Below are 23,151 nucleotides of genomic sequence, written 5' to 3'. Positions count from 1 at the left end.
TACGGCGCCGGACGGCCAATAGAAGCGCCGTGCTGGTGGGGACGCGTGGCGTGACGTAAGTCGGTGCCGGAAGAGGGTGGTGGCGGCCGTGGCGGCGGGAGGATTTGGCGGTATCGGCGGGAGGAATTGGCGGCAGTGGTGAACGCGGCATCATGAGCGCGCGGCTGAGCGAGGGGGCCATCGCGGTGAGCGGCTCGGGGTGGGCTGGGATGCATCTGGTCCTGGTCAGGGTGGGAGGTGACAGCCGGGCCTTGGCACCGGGTCTGGCCCGGTCCCGAGGGGAGAGGCAGGCCCGGAGCGGGGCCTGGTCCCGGGGGGCGGCCCTGGTCCAGCGGTGACGGCCGCACCCGCGTCCCTGGCTCTTCCACGGCAGTTCCTCCTCAACTCCGTGGCTGCAGCCCTTCACGCATTGGGCCCGGTGATCTCAGGCGACCAAGCTCCTTGATTCTGTGGTTCTGTCACTATGGGGGGCGAGGCGTTCCCGAGCGAGGCGGTGGCACATTTCTGAGCGTCTCTTTCATTTCTCCAGGCCATAATGCAAGGGGAGGACATCTCCAGGCCCGTGCTGCAAGTCGTCGTGAGTACTGTCCCTTCCTTCCTCTGCCAGTCCCTCGATGGCTGCACGTGGGGTCCTGGGTGTAACCTCTGCAGACAAGCAAGGCTGCTCTACTTTTAGTTCTCTTAATTTTGTTTTACAAAATTTTGCTTGGGCTATGCCGTTGATACTGTGTTCAAAAAAGCCGAATAGGTACGTCACTTGTTATTGATGTCACTTTCTGTTTTGAAAAAGTTTCTGAACAAATGTGAACTGCCAGCCTGGGGGTGTTTTTCTTCCTGCAGAATACACGGGCTATTGCCACAGGAACTGGGCCCCCACGTTACCGAGTGCTGATGAGTGATGGGGTGAACACCCTTTCCTGTGAGTATGACAAGCTGCAGTGAGGTTTTTCTAAGTGTGGAGATGCTAAGGGTGATAAAGTTCTTGCTCTGGTGACTGGATGCAAAGTGCTAAAATAAATATTAAAGGAGGAGAACGTGGTTTTTTACTGGGCCACAGACTCTGAAGTGTGCAACTGCATTTTGTCATGTAGGTGAAATCTTTGACTTTTGCAACTTTGTAAAATATAAGCAATCAACTTGTTGCAGGTTATAATGAAAATACAGAAACCTATACATGTCACATTGATTCTAAAGTAATTTAGCTTAATCTTCCTCTCAGTTCTTTGACATACAATCATTCTAGCTATCACTGCACACTGAAGTGTGGGGAATAAATATAGCATTGTTTATGGTCAGTTTTGGTGATTTCTTAGCAGTTGCACTGTTTTCTTTGTCAAATTGTAGACCCAGTGCAATACTTGACTGGCTACCAGTCAATACCCTGCCCTGGCCAGCCAGGGCAACCCCTTTTAAAGCTGGCATTGTGATTTGTTTCAGTATTTTCCTTCTGTTCCTGCAGCATTCATGTTGGCCACACAGCTGAACTCCCTGGTGGAAGAGGAACGCTTGTCAGCTTGGTGTATCTGCCAGGTTAACAGATTCATTGTCAACAGCCTGAAAGATGGAAGGTATTTGTGTTAATCTTTAACTTCAGCCTTACAGAGAGGCAGCTGCCCTAGTGGGGGCTCTGTGCTTTGTGACTTAGCAGAGGCCAAGTGATTTTGGTTGGGATTATCTGGAAATACTCAGGCTTTAGGGTGCGAGAGGGAAAGTCCAGGGCAGCAGTAACAGAAGAAATAAATTGCAGAATGTTACTCTGGTGGGATCAGATGTATCTGGTACAGTGATTTAGTAATACAAAGTTTCCAGTTGCAGTGCTCCAACTCCAGCTGGAATACTCCAAGTGCTTGTACAAAGCTTCCTTAAAATTATCTGCTGTTGAAAAGAAACAATAAAAATATCTTGTTACTTAGGTGTTGAGGAATCTGGTCTTTTATTAAAGTTTGAGGAAATATGATAGGTGGAAAATTTGAGGGGATGGGATACTGCAAAATGAGAAGGGTTCCGGGTGAAACTATTACAGGAAAACCATGTATATGTCTAGCAAGATATCAAATAAGGACTGTATTCTTTTTATTCAGTGTTTTTTCTGGGGCGAAGACAGCAACTTTTGAGGCAGGGAATAAAAATCTGGTATAGTTTTGCTGCTTTTAAAACACAGTGGTTTCCCAAGCTATTTTTGGTACCTGTTCAGCCTGCCATCACCTGTCCTTGATGCAGTGTGATATTGTTTCAAGCTTGCTTGTCCCTCAAGAGAGGGCTTAGTTGACAGTGGAGAGCTTTTTTCTCCCAGATCCTTCATCCAAAGAATCAGCCTCTTAATGCTTGGTTTTCTCACCTGCTGCAAAGGATATTCAGAGATGGGAGTTGCAGAGGGAGTGAAAGTCTTTATTTGCTGTCTGTTCTCTGTTGTAGGAGAGTGGTTATCCTGATGGATGTAAATGTCCTGCAAACTGCTGATCAGGTTGGTGGGCCTATTGGCAATCCCCAGCCGTACAATGAAGGTGAGTATCTGTAAGCAAATACTTTTCTGTCAGCTCAGAGAGCCTTTCAGCTTCCCTCTTTCACTTGAAAAAAGCAGTCAGACATGTTCAGGTTTTATTTATGCCTGGAATAGTGATGTCCAGATCTTGAAAATCCTTTTTGTTTGTGTCACACAAACTGGGGTTTGTTTCTATTTTAATAAACTCTGCACCATGGCTGAATGCTTGAGCCTCTCCATGGTATTTGGTACATACCTTATAACCTTGACAGGCTTTTATTGTAGTGAGTGGTCTCTATTTCGAGTTCCAGTAAGTAATCGGAAGCTATTTTATGTCTCCTCATAACGAGTAATCAAATAGGTTGTAAATTTCTCCTGTCTGGAAAGAAAACAGGAGGAGGAAGATGGAATAATGATCTGTAAAAGTCTAAGATGGTGGAGGGGATGAATAAAGAATGATGAATCTCTCTCTCTCTTTTCTATGTTCATTTGATGCTCTTTAGCTCTCATGTTGTCAGGCTGTGGTTGTAAAACAAAGGCTGCACCACACCCCTAAACTGCATAGTGAAATTATGGAATTTGTGGAGGTAGGTGCCAAAAATTGGCACAGGTTCAAAAAGCAATTAGATGTGAAAGAGAAATCCATTAAAGGCTGTTAAACATAACAATACATCCTCTGCATGAATGTTAGGTGCAGGAAGCACTAAAACTTCGATTGTTCCAAGTACATAGACTAGAGACTGGTATGAAAAAAAGGAGAGCACAGAATTCCCTAAGCACCCATTCCTACCATGCCCATCTGAAAAAGGATTGAGGCACTGGGTGAACCTTAATCCGACCTGCCATGAATCTCTTTGGATCTGTTATGTTGCATAAATAACTGTGTTCTTCACTTTTGTGTGCTGAGCTTGCAGTTCTCATGCAAATGGTTTTTAAAATTAAAACATTTTTCCCTCCGAGAATGTTCAAAAGTCTGTTCTGCTCTTCCAATTCTGATCTTTTAAAAAGGAGGGAGAATAATAAGCACTTAAAGAAAATATTTGAACAGCTCTGTCAGCAACGTATACACAGATAATGGCTGGAATTTAACAGCAAGCAGCTCTTCCTGAAGATTTTTTTTTATACTGAGAGAAGTGAACTAATGTATTTTTATTACTGAGGGACCTCACATTAGTGGCAAGAGTTTTCTGTAGAATAGTTTGGACAAACAGTGGTGGTAGGTACATTGCTCTTCTGGTTAAAAATCTATTCTGTTGCAAAGGCAAAGACATCTTTCTTCATTAACTTTTTCCAAGGGAATTAAGAGGGGCGTTTGTTAAATGAGCCTAAAGAATCCTTTGTTCCTTTGATAGTTACTTAGCTAATTGCTGTTTAAAAAATGTGTTGACATCTCAGATTTTATGGTTTAATCCCACAGTTGCTGTAGAGACCAAGACTTTCAGAATAGCTACTGAGCAGACTGTTTTGTGCCTTTCTCCCATTTCCCTGCTTATGTGATACAAGAGCTTGTGAACTATAGTGTTTTTCAGTTATGTTGTTGCTTAGAAACCACTGAGAACGTGGTATCTGACAGAACTGAGCTGAAAATATACCTTTAGCTATAAATTCTGGTAAAATTACCATTACTTTGATCAAAGTTGTGTTCTTCATTTGGACTTACAAAAATACTCTGCGGTGAAGGTTTCAAATCTAAACTCTTTTGGAGATGTTACAGGTCTGTGGTCATAATATGTGTGGGCTTGCACAAGATAAAAGATGCCAAATAGGATGTGATGTGTATTTCATTTTAACACTGATCTTATTCTGACAACTTCATACCCTTTTATTTGATACTAAATTAGGTTTTTGATACAGAAGATGGTAATAGTTTAGATTAGGTAAGTTTAACCCAGCCTTGCTGCTCTGCAGGATGCAAGATTTGTCATGGAGGCCTTAATGAAATGGCAGAGGTGTGTCTTTCAAGTTCCATATTCTCCAAGTTCCTGTGTATATTAAGAAATTGTATTTTTGAGGGACACTCAGCTAGTGCAAAATGAGTATTTTAAATGTACTTCATGGTTTCCATTAAAAAAAGAGTTCTGGTATTTTAAAAATGTATCTTTTTAGCCCTAGTTTTGGTTTTCCTTGAAATACAGATCTAGGATTAAGGAATATTCTTTCTCAGGCTGTAATAGCACAGTGGGACCCAGGGGGGTGAGAAGCTGGCGTTTGGCCACTTTACATGGCAGCAGTAGGTGGTTAATCTGCCTAACAAGGAAGCTGGAGACCCAATCTTCTTATTACAAATCATAAAAACTTTTCAGACAGCCTCTCATAATAGTATTGAAAATTAAGTCTGAGCAGTTTAGTTCTTGTTGAAGACTGGTTGTGTCATTACTGTCATTAATCTCATTCAAATTACTCTGGTGCTGGACTTTCTTTTCACTATGACAATGACTTGCTACTTATGTTTAACTTCTGTCATTAATCTTTCCATGTTGAAATGTTTATGTGCTTACACAGTCACTTGAACTCCTTATTCTTGCCCTTCCTACTGCTGTGATTTAGGTGTGTGTTGTTTCCAAGTGCATTTTTTTTTTTCTTTTTTTCTCCCTTCCCTGCTGCTCAGTTCTGGGGCAGGTCTTGTGTCATAGCACTGTGGCAAAACCTCTTGGTGACAAATTATTGGAAGCTGAGGGTTCCTGTTACAAGTTACTGCCCTTGAGTGGGCTGTGGGGCAGCTGCAGGCAAAGGTCTTGGGTTTGCCTAACCCTCCACATACAGCAGAAATGTGAGCAGGTATTTCAGCTGCTTTTTTCACCTCCTGCTAATAAAAACTAACAGCAAAAACCGGGCAGCCTCCTCAGTTTTCTGAGCACTTTAAGTGATCTGTAGGCCACCAGCCACCAAAAATCACAGTTTAGGAGTCCCTAGGCTCTCCAAGCGAGAAAATTGGAGAGATATTTCTGCTACTTCTGTATTTGAACACATGCACAGATGTGTGAATTTATTCTTACTCTGTTGAGAAACACTCGGCTGTGGGTAGGCAGCCATTAAAATGTGAATTTGCGTTTCATAACGCACACGTGTTCCAATGGATGTGGTGGTCTTTGGTTTTCAGTGGGCTTTTTTTTTTTTTAATCACAAATTCCTACAGAAAAAAACATATTTGGAACAAAAGTAATAAGAAAACCTCTTGCTGCTTCATACCCACATTCTGTTCTTCCTGAATATTCCTCCCCTGACCAGACATATTTTTCTCTTAATGCATCCTGTTGGGTTTTCTTCTACCTTCCCTTGCACGAAATGAATTTGGGTGTGGAGTGCTGACCCTCTGAGCACCTGAGGCCACAGAGCAAGGGGGAGACCTGGCTCCTCCATCTAGTGGAACCTGCAGTAAATACACATTTTGCTGTTTGACGTCACACTGTTGCCAGGGAGACTGTCACCAGTTCACCGATGTGACTCTACTGCGGCAAGTTAGAGGAGCAGATTGGGGTTTGTGCAAGGACCTGGAATTTGGATTAAAAGTAACCAGAGGGTTACCTCTGGAGAGAGTACCACATCAGGCAACACCACACTGGGCTCTCCTTGTGTTGCTTCTGCTCCTTTCCCATAGTTTGGTGCCATCCCTTTGTCCTGGGATTCTCTGCTCTTGTTCTTCGTGGTGCTCTGCAGGCTTGGTCTGACCTTCTTTTTCACTTTCTCTGATCATCTTCTTCCTCACATCCCGAATCTGCCTGCTCAGTCCTAGGTCTCCCTGCAAAGCAAGACCTTAAGGATTAGTTGAGTCCAAAAGGACGAAAATGTTGGATATTTTCTCATCTAGAGGCAAATTATATTGTAAAGGAATTCAAATTTTTGGGTGGTGAATTAGTCTTTTAATGGACTTTTACTTTAGATATGCCTGTCTGCTCTTTCCCTTGTAATTTATCATTAATTTAAAGCAAGTAAAAGTCCTGAAATCTAAAAAAAAATGGACACTGTGTTCTTACTGTGGCTTCATCTTGCTCCCTAAGCAATTTACTGCTGTGTGCCAAGAGGGCCCTGGGGAATTCTGAAGTGATGACTCCATCACCTCCACATTAAATATCTTCATATTTCGGAAATAAAATGCAGCAGGTGTTTTCTTTGTCTTGGGTTAACTTCAGATTTGACTTTACCCAGTGGATTTTTGGCCCTTTCTGAGTGATGAGACAGAATTCTCTACAGTTTATCTTTGCTGTTAGGTAGGAGCAGAAACTTCCTGTCAGAGCAATAGCAGCTGATAAACACTGAAAAGTTGTCAAGATTACTTCAGGGCTGTCCTTTTAAATCACCATCAGCCCTGAGTTCTTTCCAAGTAGAAAGCACTTGCTTGAGGAAAAGAATCTGACTGGAATTCCTTCATGGAAATGTTCAGATAGTTTGCTGCTCCTGTGGCTTAAATACCTGGATTTTAGCATGTTCTCTGTGGTTTTAGTTTGGGGTTTGTTTTTCATGCAAGTCTTACTTCCTAAAAGGATACTTTTAATTACTGTGCTCCCTACTCCATGGTCTCTTTCCATTTTAATTACCAGGACAAGGGCAACGTTCTGCAGCTCCAGCAGTAAACCCAGCACCCAGCAAACCACAGCAACAAAATGGAAATTTGTCTGGTGCAGGTAAGAGTCATCCTGGGCAGAAATTCTGATATGTTATCAGAGAGAAGCTACAACTTCAGTTTAAATAAAATCCTTTCTGTAGTGGTGTTGCACAGGAAACTCCACTGGGGAGTAACCCATAGCTTGACAAGGTGAATTCTCTCAAGAGAACTTTGTACTTGGTTATAGAAGGGGGGAAAAATTGTCCCTTTTCTTCCACTAGGGAAAAAAAGCCCAAAAAACCCAACTTTGTTCAGTTTACACTGCATTCTTGAAACAGTGCTCTGTGGAAACCCAAATTAGGCTACAGTTTGGCCACCAACTGTGTGTGTTAGCAATGCTGAGATAGAGGCCAAACATTTTAGGCAGTAGAGAACTGAAATTATTTGATAGTAGATCTAGAAATGTGTTTTCTTGATCAAGATTACAGTGAGATACTGAAAGATGCAGTCAATTTAAATGTCAGCCTGTAGACTTTTTTTTTTTTTTTTGAGCTAAAAAGTTGTCAATCCTAATTCTTGGTGCTGCTTTAACTTGCCTGTGTTCTTTACCCCTGTGTTTAGGAAGGATTTTTAAATAGTAAAATTTTGACATTTGCTTAAAAACTTGCAGCAAAAAACAAGCTTCTCCTTCCTTGCTTGAAGCTGATCACAAGAGTTTTTTGCATATACATTGACAAGATTGAGTTTAGAATTAGCAGTATCACTTTATGTCAAAAAAACATTGGTGGGGTGTTTTTCCTTAGTTGTTCCCCCAAATGGTGTCTTGATCAAACACTTCCCATCTCTGGAAGTGTTCAAGGCTGGGTTGGATGGGGTTCTGGTGGTGAGGTTGTTTGTGGAAGGTGTCCCTGTCCTTGGCAGGGGGTTGGAATGAGTCCCTTCCATCCCAAACCACCCTGTGATTCTGTTATTTTAGAGAATTTACTACTAAACAGTTGTTTACCACTTAAACTGTGTTCAAGTAGTTGACTCTGGACACATCTCCACTTCAGTGCAAGCACTCTAAAAGGTCTGAAAGTGTCTCTTCTGCAGCATTTTGCAGCCTAGAAAACACTTGTGACCAAGAGCAGAAACAGTGCAACAAACTTTGAGCCCCTCTGTGGTGCCCACATGGCACAGGGAGCCCCAGTGTTCCCTGGAGCTTTGCCTGTGTGGCTCCCCATGGCTTGGTGGCAAAGTTCTGCACTCTGAGTTTGTTTTAACCTGATTTTTGTGTGCAAGGCTGAAATCCTCTCTGCTCTGTTGTGGTTTTTGGAAGGTCCTGCTGCTCCTAAGTACCACGCTCCCTCTAACCAGTTTGGAAAAGCCAGTGCTCCCAGTGCTCCCAGTGCTCCCAGTGCTCCCAGTGCCCTGAAGACACCTGGGGGTACTCAGGCCAAAGTGGTGCCGATTGCCAGTTTGAATCCATACCAGTCCAAGTGAGTTCTTGTGGTTTGTCAGGCCTTGTTCATGTCACAGGCATGAAGGAACAATAGCTTTGGTTTGTTTTTCTGTGTGTGAGTCTCTGTCAAATAATTTGTTGAGTTCTTTAAACTTTATTGGTTAAGTTCAAGCAAACCAACCCAACAACAACCACAAATCCACCCAGAGAAACAAGCAAAAAACCTTCAATAGGAACACTGGTGGGCTTTGTTTGGGTTTTTTGGGGTTTTGTTTTGTTTTGTTGTTTTGGGTTTTAGTTTGGGGTTTTGTTTTTTTCTTTTTTTTTTTTTTTTTTCTGTGGGGAAGAGTGTTCTTTTCTCTTTGCTTTTTCTCTTTTAAATTGCATCAACACTCTTAACAATCTGAGATTTGCCTTGCCATTGTCTTGGTGCAGCTGCCCTGCTGAGCTTGATAGGTTTTTAATATTTTAGTTGAAAATCGATTGACTTGTCTGTTTTGTTTTTTTTTTTCCTAAAGCAACCTTCTTTTTGGTAACTTAATGACAAAACAGCTCAGTAAGCTATTCACTTTGGCTACTGAGCTGTTGAAAAGCATGAGGACGTAATTATTTAGTGAATGACATTTTTAAGTTATGCAAACTGATTTGATTACCCAAGTTAAATGCGAATCCTATAATTGAGCTCTTGAGTTCTGGCGTGGCTTTTCAGAGCAGGCAAACTGCTGTGTGAGAAATGTACCCTAGAAGAGTAAAAGATTTGAGGCCTGCTTCTGTGCAGAAGGATTATTCACTATTATTATCATACTGGATGCTTTATGGCTGCTTTGTTGCCTTCTCTACAACTTTCTGTCTTTAATGGTCTAGGCCATTAAAACAGAAAGCAGTGGAAAGAGTTGCTGAGGTGCACTGGGAAGATTCAGGCTTTTAAGTAGTCACATTCCAGTTCCAAAGGTTTGTCAAGTCAATCTCTTCTTTAAAAAGATGCAAAGAGATGCAGAACAGTGATTTCTTGCATGATTTCAGGTGGACCATTTGTGCTCGTGTTACCCAAAAAGGTCAGATCCGCACGTGGAGCAACTCCCGTGGTGAAGGAAAGCTCTTTTCCATAGAGCTGGTTGATGAAAGTGTAAGTGTCATATGTTGAGACAAAGATAATGTATGCCAGATGCTGATGAACCCTTCATAAAGACAGAATAGAGGAAATAAAGTGCATTTTTCGGAAATGATTTTTTTTATTACAACTGAAACTTGTATCCCCGCGTTCATTAAGCTGCGCATCAACGTGCCAGTTTTTATCCAGAATGAAGTCTTAAGTGTGCAGCATTGCTGATTATTTTTCATCAAAGTCTATAGTGTGTGACTGGATTTTTGCAGCTTCAAAATAGAGTTGTTTATGCAAACTGACAACCTAATACTGAGGGTTGTGGTGGTTTCCTGTAGATTGGGAGTGACATCTCCTCCTGGCTGAGCTACACCTTACAAAACAGGGAGTGAGAGGAGCATTACCTCCAAGTTACAAGCTTTCAATTTTCATGAGGAAATTGGAGTACAAATTATTGTTACACTGAGAAATTTCCTCTGTGGTTTGTTTGGGGAATGGTATCTGGTTAATCTAACTGAACTTGCAGTTTGTCAAACCTCTTATCAAATTACAGCCTTCTGTCGTGAAAACAAACAAGATTCTGCTAGATTATATTGAGTGTAAAATGTGAGGTTAATAATGTAACCATGTTGTCACCAGACATTTGTTTTCTCTGCATAGTGTCTGTATTTTTTTAAAAAAAAACAGTGTTTATATCTAGTGAGGGTATAATTGTTATTAATTCTTACTTATAGACATATCTGAGTGGGAGCCATTACAATATACTGTGTGCTAACTTGTGGAGCTGCGGGGTCTATTTGAATTTTATTTCATCACTGCCAGTTTTGCTGGCATTTTCAGAGGTGTCTCTATGATGGATGTAGTTCTTATGCCTTTTATTCTGAAGCTGTAGATGTACTAATGAGACTTGAATATGAGGTTTGATTGTCAGGTGTAGAATATATCATTTTAGCTCTAACTACAGATGTGAAGAGAATGTTGTTTGTTTCTCACATGCCTGGAGCTACCCTGGCAGACCCCACTGTCTCTGCAGGACTGCTGCCACTTAACATTGCAAAGATATATATATTTTTTAATCTTTTTCCATGCTATAGTTCACTTCTGACCAGCTCCCCTGTTTTCCTGCAGGGTGAGATTAGAGCTACTGCATTCAACGATCAAGCAGACAAGTTTTTTCCACTCATTGAATTGAACAAGGTATGGTAGCTTTGTGCTTTCTTAGACTGACAGGAGCTGGAAAAGAGGAACTTGAGCCTAGCAAGGATTTTTAAAGGTGAACACAATCTATTTTCCCTGACTACTGATAATATCCCCTGTTTCATTGCTTTCTCCTGTAGGTATATTATTTTACCAAAGGCAATTTGAAGACTGCTAACAAGCAATATACAGCTGTTAAGAATGACTATGAGATTACATTCACTAATGAGACTTCAGTTGTGCCCTGTGATGATGCCCCGCATCTTCCATCTGTTCAGTTTGATTTTGTATCCATCTCTGACTTGGAGAACACGCCCAAAGACTCAATTGTTGGTCAGTCAAAGTAGAAAAATGGCAAATTCTAAAGCTTTGAAGTTTCATTTTTGTGTCCTGAATTCTGGGCAGGTAGTGAGCATAGGATGCTTCGAGTGTTGTGATCTCTTAATTGAAGTCATCCAGTGATGGGTGCCATTAAAAATACCTTAGGCAATTTTCCTGTTAAGATGATTTTTCCCTGTTTTCTGACAATGTATAACAATTATTCCTCAAACTAAAGACAGTAGGTGATAGTTGTTTATTGTACTGTGATCACTGTTTTCCACAGAAAAAGGCTGAAAGAAAAAATGCCCTTGCTCAGCACGTGTGCATTTCATACCTTCTGTGGTCTTGCTTTCTTTCACTATCTAATTATCTCTGTAGTGATTTTGGCATAATTCATTGCATTCAAGTCCAAGTTGCATGACTGTTTTGGCTTGCTTTGTGGAGGTTTGTTTTTCTGTAATTCGCTGGGCAGAGTACTCCGGAAAAATCAGAGGCTTGGGTGGGGGCGAGGGTTCTCAGGTTTCAGAGGCACAAGATGCCTGTGATTCAGACACATTCAGCTGGGGATTTTAAAGGTAGATGGGTAATATTACAAGCGGTGTATTTTTGGGGATTGCTCTAGCTCTTATCACCTGAACATGCAGACTTGTTAAAGTTGCAACTTATGGTTGCAGAGTTATGTGCAGGCAGGAGCCAGTTGTTTCATTGTGTTACAGTCACTTTGAAGGCTCTTGCTTGTGCTTTAACAGCAAGTGTGTGTTACATGATCAGGACTGAAGTCCTTTGACAGATTGTGATGGGAAAAGATAGTACAATGCCTTGATCTCTCTAATGTGGTGAGGCTTGCATTCATGAATATCTTAATGACTGCGTCAACAAAATTAAAGCACTGAAGAGTTCTGTAGTGGAACATTCCTACCATAATGCACTTAATTTCCATATCAGATTTCATTTCAATAGGGAGCTGGGATACAAGGTAAAAATCTGACAGTAGGTTTGAATTCTTCTCTTGTGATCTTGTATTCCCCAATTGTGACCCTTGAGTAACTCTAAATTGTAACTGTTTCTCAGATGTAATTGGAATTTGCAAGAGCTACGAAGATGTCACTAAAATTATAGTGAAAGCTAACAATAGAGAGGTTTCAAAGAGGAACGTGCATCTGATGGATACATCAGGGAAACTGGTGACAGCTACGCTGTGGGGAAATGAGGTATGTGCTCTCTTACCTGTTCTTAACAAAGCTTCCTTGGTGCAGGGCGAGGAAGTGCTGTTGTCACCTGAGATGGGCACAGCACTGTCACAGTCCTGGGTGTTCAAGGACCAGGGGCCAAGAGGAGGTGAAAGACTGTCTGGTTGCATTCAGGTGTGATGTTCTTAACCTTTCCCTGACAAACTGCTGACATGATCTGACTAATGTGTTCTGAACAACTGCAGACATTATGTCTCAAGCCAAAATACTGAAGGTAAGGGGCTCCTAGTTTAGAAAAGGGTATGAGCTGCTGTTTAGCTGTGGAAAAGCCTGGTGGCTATGGCTGTCTCAAATGAGACAAATTTTATTTGTAGGGTGGAATACATGATACCCCTAATGAGCAGGTTGTGAGGCTCTGTCTCAGTCTGGGAGTTTAAAGCATCAGAGCCATGGAAGTGAAAGTTTGAACAGTTGCAGTAAACTGCTTCTTTATCTTTTTAACAGGCTACTTTGTTTTCCATTGTTGTTATAGATACTTAGGGATTTATGTGCCAGTCTATAAAAATGGGAGTGATCCTGCCAGCTTGACAGTGATGCTTTATGGCTAAATGATCAAGTGCACTGATACTGTAGGTACCTAAATACCATTAACCATCTGCTGATACAAATGAAGTAAACTGAAGTTCAGTATCTCAAAGCCTTAAGATTCAACTAGGTTATAATTGGAGAGACTACTGGTATACAATTCCTGGCATAACTCTTCCAACACAGATCAGGGTCTGCATTTTGCAAAGTTAAATCTGTTTGCTTGCTCGTAGAATAGAAATATCAGTAAGCATTGAGGGGGAGGGATGTATGGCTGTTAGGGTTAGAATCTGTATGTCCTTTACAACAGTCACTGCCATGACTGCTGGGATGTGTGTTTTCTGTTCTTTTTGCATCTCATGGGTACAGTGAGTACTACTGCAACTTCAGCTCGTTTGTTATTTTTGAGCTCATGATCCTCCCCTTGCTTGCTGAGTGGTGTGGGGTCCATAAAATCTATACCTTTCAAACCCTCTCTCATGCCATGAGATTCTTTGTTAGTGTCAAGACTACTTTGGTGATGGCAGTTGAGCAGCATTAGAGCAGCTTTATGAGATAAAAAACAGAAGATGGAAAGTTGAGTAAAAATGTTTGGTCAGCATAGCTGCACTTCTGTGTAAGTGCTGGTAAGATAGACATGATTGGCTCAGTAAAGCTGAGTGAGTTGTTTCATCTCCTGAGGAGTCTGATATGAACAATTAATTTTGTTTCCATTCCCATAACACATCTCCCTTCCTTAAATCCTGGTGTAAAGCTGCTGACAGAGGGGACCAGTTCTTGCTAACAAAACTGTGGTGTGACTTGAGGATTCTCTGGTTCCCCAGGAAACGGGGTGTTAGAATTGCACAGAAAATTGTCACCTACCTTTGCTTAAACTCCTAATGACACCATTCAAAACCTTACCTTTTAGATACAGAGGGGCAGTTTGATTCTGGTTTGGTCACCTGTCATGATCTGTGAGTTATGACCACAAGTTCAGTACCTTTCCTGTAACATGCTGCTGCTGCTCTCTGGTTTTTCACACATGTAGGCTGAACAGTTTGATGGTTCCAGACAACCTGTGATTGCCATCAAAGGAGCCCGTGTCTCTGACTTTGGTGGCAGAAGCCTGTCTGTCCTGTCTTCCAGCACAGTTGTCATCAACCCTGATAGCCCAGAGGCTTTCAAGCTCCGAGGATGGTATGAGTGTGTTTATGTTGCTTCGTTTCAACCTCCTGCAGAGTGTTTGTTTTCTTTTGTATCTCTATACTTGAGCAATGTATGTAGGGAAGGTGGCAAAGGGTATGGCTTCCAGGGCTGTACAAGCTTCTCTGGCTTGCAAGCCCTAGAGCCTTGGAAGGCTGTTCTTCTTAAGTTGTTCAGCTCAAAAAACTTTTAATTCCATGACAGACCTTGAAAAATTGAAATTGGGGTAGCGCATGCTGACCCAAAGCCTTGGGAGGCAGCATGAAATCAGGCTTGACCAGCTCTACTTTCTGAGGCTTGATCTGAGAGAACAGTATTTTTTTCCACAGGCTTTTCCATTGTGTGGAATCTGATACGCACTCAGTTGGTGTGGAGGGACTGTTTGACATCTCTCAGTGTCTAGTTCTTGCCAGATATTTTTCAGATAGCAAAATAACTCTTTTATTGTCAGGAAAACAAAACGATTTCATTGTTGCTTCTCCTGTAAGTAGTTGTTAAATTGTCTGTTGTAAGTATGAATGTGGTGAGATGTGGTGTATGTGTGAAGAGGGTTAAGTGCCAACAGCATCAGACTTGTGAATCCTGAGTCTTCAGATTCCAGTTACATCACCCAAATGTGGAAGAAATAAATGGCATCCTCCATTTGTCATTGAGCTGTGGCTCTCCCATACTTCAGAGGCTTGTTGGAGATAAAATTGATTGTGGGTCTGAGCTATTACTGTCACGCTTTAATTAAGCTCAATCTTTGAGCCTCGTTGGTGTGTTTGTGAAATCACAAAGCCCATCACAACGGGAATGCAGTGCAACCTTTTGCTGAAGAGCTGTGCTTTCTTATTTTAACAGAGGAAGCATAATCTTTTCAATGCTATTTGCTTTTTCTTTCAAAGCTACTGCGAAGATAATGGTACCATGTAATTTAATTTTAATTATGGAAATATCTTGATGCCCTTAAATCTTGTTATCTGCCTGCCTCTAAGAAGTGTGCAGTGCATGGTTTGACCACTAGCTGGCAAACAAATTGCAGTTATATAGAACAAAGCTGTCCTCCTTTTGTGGGTTTATAAAATACTGTGCTAATTAAGTCAGACTATTAACTTATTCTGAAATGCTATTTCTGTTTGCAATATACACATATTACTGTAATTGTTTCCTTTGCAATCATTGATAAAAAATCCCTCATGTATTGAGCACATGAAAATAAACATAAGCTTTTGATAAGTCTGTATGGTCTGCTCTCCAAAAATAGAAGTGCATCTCTGTGGTTGCAGGTTTGACTCCGAGGGGCAGCTTCTGGAATGTGCCTCCATCTCTGATGTGAGGGGTGGGCCAGCAGCTGGAGCAAATACCAACTGGAAAACTTTGTTTGAAGCCAAATCTGAGAACTTGGGACAAGGAGATAAGGTAAGGCATTGGCCACTTAGTGCAAGCTTTGTGTATTGGGGAGAAAATAAAAAGCAAAGCTTTGTGCAGGTACTCTTCTTTTTGAAGTAGTCCAAGTGTTGAGCAATATATGTTTACTGTCTTGGAATTTATGCTATTAATTAATATTATTGTTTTTCAAATAAATCCAAGTTTGTTGCTGATGTTGCAACATGATACTTTGTTTGCAAGAGAATCCCAAGCCTGGTGTCAATGAAGGGGGGATGTTTTTACCCCAAAGATGTTCACATAAGCAGCACAAAGTGTTCCAGGAGAAACAGGTGCATTAGGAGGAAGTGGTTTTCAAGGGTGTGCACTTGGTCAATAGAAAAGCTGTTAATAAAGCCCAGGTCTTTTCATTCCAGAAACCTCTCTGGGCTTATACTGCTTTTTATTTTATTTTTTTTTTTTGTCTCAGACCTAAGTTCTAAGATGTTTGGGATATACAGGAGATTCTATCCATGGAAAAAAAACCCTTTAAAAGCATAGAATGGTTTGGGTTGGAAGGAACCTTAAAGATCACCTCTTTCCAAACCCCTTATCATGGGCAGGGATGCCACCCCCTTAGGTAAGGTTGCTCAGGGTCTCCCATCCAACCTGGCCCTGAACACTTTCACTTTACCTGTAATTCAGCTATTTTCTGTGACAATTTTTTGCCCATGCTTCTTAAGCAACCTCTATTTTTCTGCTAAAAGACTTGACCGTGGTCTTAAACCATTATGATGATTATTTTAGTGTGGTGAGTGGGTATTTTGTTCTGTAGGCTATAGTTTAATCAAATGCTTATCTGTAACACTACACAATAGGCTTTCTGTTTTTTGTATTGGTTCCTGAAAGAAGCGTAGGAAAGTGCAGAATCTTAATCCTGTGAAAAAGTGCAGATTTGAAAAGACACAATGGAGAATCAAATATGCTTTATCTAAAGAAGACCTAGCAATTGGAGTTTCCTGCAATGGAAACACAAAATAATCTTGCTGTAGGGGCTTTATTAACATAATGGAAGCCTAAAAATTATTGCAACTGAGGGGTTGATTTGCAGCTTCCCAGTAATCCATAGCTGTTAAGCTTTCTAATCCTAAATATCCAAGCATAGGTGCCTTGCTTTTGTAGTTAATTCAGAATGGGGAAAACATTGAGTATTTTGAGGCTAATGTTGCACACTCACTCTCCCAGGCAGATTATTTTAGCTGTGTGGGCACAATTGTACATCTGCGCAAAGAGAACTGCATGTACCAGGCATGTCCCTCCCAGGATTGCAACAAGAAAGTGATAGACCAGCAAAATGGACTTTACCGCTGTGAGAAGTGTGACCGAGAATTCCCCAACTTCAAGTACCGCCTGATGCTCCTGGTGAGTACCCGGATCCGATTTCAGGGCGTTTCCTGCCACGTTCCCAGCACAACCCAAACACAGAATCTTTTTGAGGGAACTGTTGAGTCGGTGCTGTTTGTCTGTCTGTGAGTTAGAGGCTATTTAGCTGGTTCGTGTGCTGTACCTGAGTGAGGGATGTTTCATTGAGCTGATTAGCAGTTTGTTTTCCTAGTGCTCCAATTAAAAGCTTTTCTCCTTGCCAAAAAGTTGCTGCTAGCTCAGTTGATTTCTGGTTTCCAAGTGTACTATGCAGTGCAGAGTACAGATGGCCCCCGCCTCTTCAGTAGTGAAGATAAACTGAAGTAAAATGGCATTTCTGGAGAGCAGTAATTGCACTTTTACAGCTGCTACCTATATTTAGTACAGTTTTTTTTGGTAGGTATTGTTCTGCCTTGTGCTTTAATGGAGCCTGCTTCAGAAAGTTGTCTGGGGATTATTACTGTGATGCCCACTTACACCATAAGCATTGAACCTTCTTCTGTTTTACATTATAAATTAAGAGTTGTATCTGCTCCTTAGAAGTGCTGTGCCAGGTGGGCATGCAGAGAGAAGGGAACCATCCCTGCAGCCTCTCTAAAACACGAAGTGCTGCTGAATAATTTTTATCAGGTAACTTCTAGGAGCACATGAACTGCTTTACATAGCAGGGTCATTCTTGTAGAATATAAAGGAGATGCTGAGGATGCACTCAAGGCCTTCAGAGCACTGTCTCCCATTTCCTCATTCCTAATTGTCAAAGCAGCCAGGAAATGCATGTGAGGCTGGAAATTGATCTTTTAACTGTCTGGTCCTTTGATAGTTTCCTCATAACATGAATTTATGCTCAAGTACCTCAGGGATGTGCTAAGTAAATTCAGTTTGCAGAGTTGCTGCTGTCCCCCTTGGTGGTGGTTGTTCTGGGATACCTGTTCCTGCTCACAGCTCATCAGTGGCAGCAGGACACAGCTGAGCATCCATCAGTGTTGTCCTGCTATGATCTTGTTGCCTTTTCCTGTGGTTCAATCTACTGCCAATATTAACTTCTGATAAGTTATGGACATTGTGAGGCTTAAAAAAGGTAGGAAGTCACTGCTTTCCACCCTCAGTGTTTGAAAGGACATACAGGTCAGGCTCTGAGAGTTACTGGAAATTTTAAACTCTCTGTAGCTCTATTTTTTTCTTTTGTGTTGTCTTCTGTCTTTCTAGAGGAAAAGGCAAGCGGATGAAATAGCCTTTTGGGCTTTGTTGTTGTGTTCTAGGTGACCATTGCAGACTGTCTGGAATATCAGTGGGTGACTTGTTTTCAAGACACAGCAGAATTAATTCTTGGGCAAAATGCAGCTTTACTGGGAGAACTGAAGGAAAAGGTCAGTCAATTAGCTTATTGTACTTTTACTGTTTGCCTTGAAGTTGATCTATGTTTCACTCATCTTGTATTGGGCATCCCTCAGGTTTCTTGGGGGTTTCTTTGATCTTTCTGGTAAGGAAATATTCTTGTAATGTTTTGAAGGCAGTTCTGGCAGAGATGTAAGGTTTGTGTGGAACATCAGTGCAGATCCACCAGAGAGCATGGTCTGATATTTGTATGTGAATGTACAGCAGATATGGCAAAGGCACGGGGGCATGTTCATGTACTTGCTGTGGGAATTAACAGCATTGAAAATACATGAAATAATGCCATATAAAAGAAAGACATGTTCTGTTTCATTTGTCAAGGATTTGATTTGCCCTTTCTCTGGGTGATAGGCCAGCTCAGCTCAGCCCAAGGTTGTCCTCCAGATGTTGGCCTTTGGTATCTTTTACAAGTTCACAAATCACTGCTTCTCCTTAGCCTGAAGCTCTTGGCAGGGACTTGTTTACTCTCCTCGGGATTATTTTCCACAGGCCATCTGCCTGAAGAACAGAGATTTGCCTGCTTTCCCCCATAGTTTGCTCCCACAATCAGTCTGTCTACCCCTGAGCTCTTTTGGCTGCTGAAAGCTGGAGATCAGCCTATCCTCATCACCTGGACCTGGAGAGGCAGCTGATCACTCCAGGGTTGTGCCATAGCCTTTGGGGGACTGACAGTGTTGGCTGCAGTTGAAAAGACAGCCTGTTTTATCATTGTACCTAGATTGGAAGAATCTGAGAAAAAAAAAAAAAGCAAACCAAAAACCCTAGTTTAGCAACAAATGCTGACAACATTATCCCTAATGTGTTCCAAAAATTTGTTTACAAAATCAAAAAGTTCTAGAACACTTTGTATGTATCTTTGTTAAGTAGGCAGGAAGCTTTTTGAACTAATGTGTGTGAGCCCACTTTTGAAGGCTCTTTTTTCCCCCCCACCAAATATCATCAGAACTTTGTGTGTCTCATGAAAACCACAATTTGTGAAACAGGTAATTGGCAGAGATGGTGAAGTGATCATTCTGTGACAGATTGGAACAATTTTTAAGGTTGTAAGTCATTAGATACTAACAGGCAGTATTATCTTCCCTTTGTCACTCTGTGCTTTTCTGCTGCATTTGCCTTTCTTCGAACCAAAATAATATTTTCCTGATTTTTTTTTTTAACTTGTGTACTGTATAAAAACTGTGTGGCTTTGTTTTGTTTCTAAATGATGATGTGGAATGCATGAGAAGTTCTTGAATTGCATATGAGCCTTGCTGTGCTCCTAGACTAAGGCTGGTTGATTCCAGGACTCCACAGATATCCCAGTTGTTGGTTAACCCATTGCTTGGCTGTGGGAGGGAAATGAAGCAGGTGGGATTGTTGAGGCTGTTGTCTTGAGACACTGTTGTAGACCTTTCTACAAAGTTTCTGCAAAGCAGGGCTATTTTTCCTGTAATGTGGAATGCTTTTTGGAAGTTTTCTGCACTCTGGCTGCCAGAGGTGAAGGGTACAAAGGTTGTGGTTCTGGGATGCTGAGTTTTTGTGGTACTACAAAGGCTGGACACCTCTGTTCTGAGGGAAGATGTCTAGCTGGGGGGATTCTAATTAGATGTGCTTGTACTTTTGCATTTCCATTTTCAGACATTCTTAACTTGTCAATATTTTCTTACTTCAGCCATGCTTAATCTCTGCTAGAGTTTAAACAAAATTTCTTAGTCTCTTTTAATGCTGAAGAGAGCTGGGTGGGGAAGGAGAGACAGCAGATCCTATGTACCAGTACAAACATGTAATGTCTTTTGAAGAGCTGCCTAATGGAAATGGCTGAGGATAGAAAATGGAACATAATATGGAGTGAGCCCTTGAGCAGGAATGCTTTGTGTTCCAGGAGAAATTGGTTTTGATTTGACACTTTTATGAGCCTTTAAAAATGGTACTCGATGCATTTGCAGTAAGCTTTTCTTAGTGGTTTTTCTCTGATAGAGCTGATGCAGTGTCTTGTGAAGCTGGTGGGAGTCTTTTCACTGCTCACAGTATGGATGGAGTTCATGTACAGCCTGTGACCACGCTAAGCAGAGATACATGTGCAAGGTTTTTCATCTGCCTTTTGCCTGTGCTTGTTAGATACCAAAGGAGGTAATGTGGGGTAGCAGTGACTGCTATGCTGAGGGCATTTTCAACTCACTAATGGTTAGCACAGTTTGTGACAAAGCTGCAGAGAGGAGCTAAATGCTTTATTAAGTGTGTTTTCTTATCCTCTAATCCATAAGATGGCCAAAGGAAGGGGTTTTAATATTCAGGAGGGATATGCCTAAATTCTGTAATCTGTGAACCTAGCTGCTCCTGTTCACCTCCATTTGTTGTGCTTTTCTAAACCCTAGGAGAATCACTGTGTAGTGTAAAATAGTGCTGCACACAGTAAAAAACAGCAGATGTAACATTTGGAATGTGAGTGGAACTGGGGTGGATTCAATTCCAGATCAGATGCTCTGTCTGCTGCTGGAGTGACTGATCAAGTCAAGTGCATCTGGTAGATAAATGCATTAATAATTACTTGTCAGTATCATCAGGGAGATGCAGGATTTTTTTAATGTCAGCAAAGGTTTTTACGACTCATATTTTTACAAAAATAAACTTTTTTTTTTTTACAGTCTCCACGACTCGCCTGCTCCTTTTCTACTGTTTTGACAAATTGTCTGTTATAAATGATGATGATGATGTTTAGTGTTCATATGGTAATTAGAAGCAGCTTATGTTATAAATATGACACAGTCTTCTCATGGTTATTAAAACACGTTCAAAACATGGATCTGCTTTTTTTTAATAGAACATTCTCTTAAATAGGTCTGTGTCAGGATGGAAAAGATACATGCAGCTTTGATGGATAAGCAGAAAACCAGAATGCCTAATAAGGCAATTAATAAGGAAATAGTTAACTCTGTCAGTGTTTGTGATCACAGCACATCAGAATTAGCCAGTTTGGCAGCTCCTGAAGATTTGTAGTATTTTTATTCCTTATACCTGGTTGCAGGTGCAGTGCAATTGCATGTTCCTTTGTTTATGCAGCTAAAAAGTTGTCGCTTTTTTATTTTAAAAACTTCTGAGTTATGGGTTTGGCATTTAAAATTCTAAAATGTGATGATGGAATACTCAGCTCTGCCTGTGTGGGCCGGGTAGTTCCAGTGTTTTGCCAGCCTCCCCAAAAGCTGAGCTGTTCTCAAAGTTCATGGCACTACTGGGAACCTGGAGTGTCTGCAGCTGATCCCTGTCTTTGTCCTTCCCTCAGAACGAGCAGGCTTTTGAAGAAGTGTTCCAAAATGCAAACTTCAACACCTACGAGTTCAGGATCCGGGTGAAACTGGAGACTTACAATGTAAGTGTTGCCCAGAAGGCAAATAATGTAACTTGTGGCTTTTGTAGTTCAACTTGTCTCCATAGGAGGTGACTTCCTCCTCTTATGTTTGTGGGGAGAGGTTTCCCTTGCTCACAGAGAACAGAAGATTCCAAAGATCACACAAATACTGTCAATCTTGAGCACTGAAGGAGGGATCCTTGCTGCTCCCTCTCAGGCTCATCAAGAGTGGCTGATTTCACATGAAAACAACAGATCAGCTCTGGGAGTCGTGTTGGCACTCCCAGCTAACCCAGATACCATGAGCAGTAAGTTACTGGGGCAGAAGGAGGTTGAAACCAAATGCCTGGAGTGCTTCATGTTCTTTTACACACAAAAATTTCTCTTTTGCAGGATGAATCTCGTATTAAGGCCACAGCAGTCGACGTCAAACCCGTGAACTACAGAGAATACAGCAAGAGGTTGATTGCCAACATCAGGAGAAATGCTCAGTTGGGGTGAGGAGGCCAGTGCTGCCTGCTTGAGCCTAGAACTTCCAGGAAAAGCTCAACAGATAGTGTTACATTGACTTCTTCCCCACCCTGTGTGTGACCATTGCTGCATAGCAGCCCAGAGTAGTGGGCTGAGTGATTTGCTGCATTTCTCTGGAGATGTGCCCTGGGAGGTAAGAGTGCTCTCTGATGGCCACGACTTTGTAGCCTGTTGTGGTCTGTTAAACTCTGTCAGAGCTGAAGGGGAATCTCTAGACAGATTGCCAAGGTCTTTAGACAAACCACTCAGAATGTCTGAAGTAACTTTGCTCTCTTCCTGTATGTAAAACTGAATTACAGAACCATTTTGTCTTCTTTGCAAGGAACTAGTGACAACCTTGACACTTTGACTTGTTCAGCAGAGGGTTAGGAGGAACAGTGTCATAGAGCTTTCAGATCTGGACAAAAGAGAACAGGTCTATTAGTACAAGTTAGTTCCCTTCCATAGAATTCAAAGGCTTTCACTTTCCACAGGTGCCATGCAGTTGTTAATGCTTGGAATGGCAATATGGTAGAATTATTAATCAAAGACATATCTCTTATATCTGAAGAATATCCTTCCTTCAGGGTTTAATAGACTGAGTCAGATGGGTCTGATATTAATCAAAATTGTCTCTTCTGAGGAAGGCAGATAAGCATTGACTCTCCATCCCCCAGGGAAATCCAGGCAACTACAAAGCATTGCTTTAGTTTTCTCTTCAATTAATACTATGGATTTCTGACTGATTTTTTTTTGGTTCACAGTTGCTGCCTATACATGTTTTGTATGTTTGTATGTTGACTTTCTTTGGTTTTATTTGTAACAATGTTAATCAGAAAGAGGTGTCTTTAAATGGGGGGAGCTCTGTTTCAATAAACACTGTTTAATTCCTGTGTAGTGAATTTTGCTTTCTTTGAACACCAAAGACTTCTCAATACTGGAAAGCAATTAATTAGCTTTCATAATAAGCATTCACTTGGGGGAGATGTTACCTTATTACAAACTCTAAGGTTAGACTGAAGAATGGAGACTTCTTTTCCTGATGTTAACAGCATGGAAATGCAGTGATATTTTCACCATTTCTGTGCCTGAGAATGCTGATGAGC

At 41.4% G+C, this 23,151-nt stretch overlaps 1 protein-coding gene across 3 annotated transcripts; it reads left to right on the top strand.

The window, feature by feature from the left end:
- The first annotated feature begins 131 nt into the window (after positions 1-131).
- RPA1 (replication protein A1) lies at positions 132-22,939 on the top strand. Of its 3 annotated transcripts, XM_062507192.1 has the most exons (17): positions 132-185; positions 530-577; positions 841-919; positions 1,460-1,568; positions 2,416-2,504; positions 7,021-7,104; positions 8,344-8,503; positions 9,490-9,592; positions 10,697-10,765; positions 10,906-11,098; positions 12,158-12,297; positions 13,892-14,040; positions 15,315-15,447; positions 16,639-16,815; positions 18,075-18,182; positions 21,470-21,556; positions 21,929-22,939. In XM_062507192.1, the coding sequence occupies exons 1-17, from the start codon at positions 153-155 to the stop codon at positions 22,034-22,036; spliced, it is 1,869 nt and encodes a 622-aa protein (XP_062363176.1). In that variant the 5' UTR covers positions 132-152; the 3' UTR covers positions 22,037-22,939. The 3 variants fall into 3 exon arrangements, with proteins under 3 accessions (XP_062363176.1, XP_062363178.1, XP_062363177.1); XM_062507194.1 differs by lacking the exon at positions 16,639-16,815; XM_062507193.1 differs by lacking the exon at positions 18,075-18,182.
- The last annotated feature ends 212 nt before the right edge of the window (positions 22,940-23,151 follow it).

Source organism: Cinclus cinclus, chromosome 22 (genome assembly GCF_963662255.1).
Source record: "Cinclus cinclus chromosome 22, bCinCin1.1, whole genome shotgun sequence".
Classification (NCBI taxonomy): Eukaryota; Metazoa; Chordata; class Aves; order Passeriformes; family Cinclidae; genus Cinclus; species Cinclus cinclus.
Note: the sequence above shows the minus strand (reverse complement) of the source record. Positions and strands in the feature narration are given on the sequence as shown.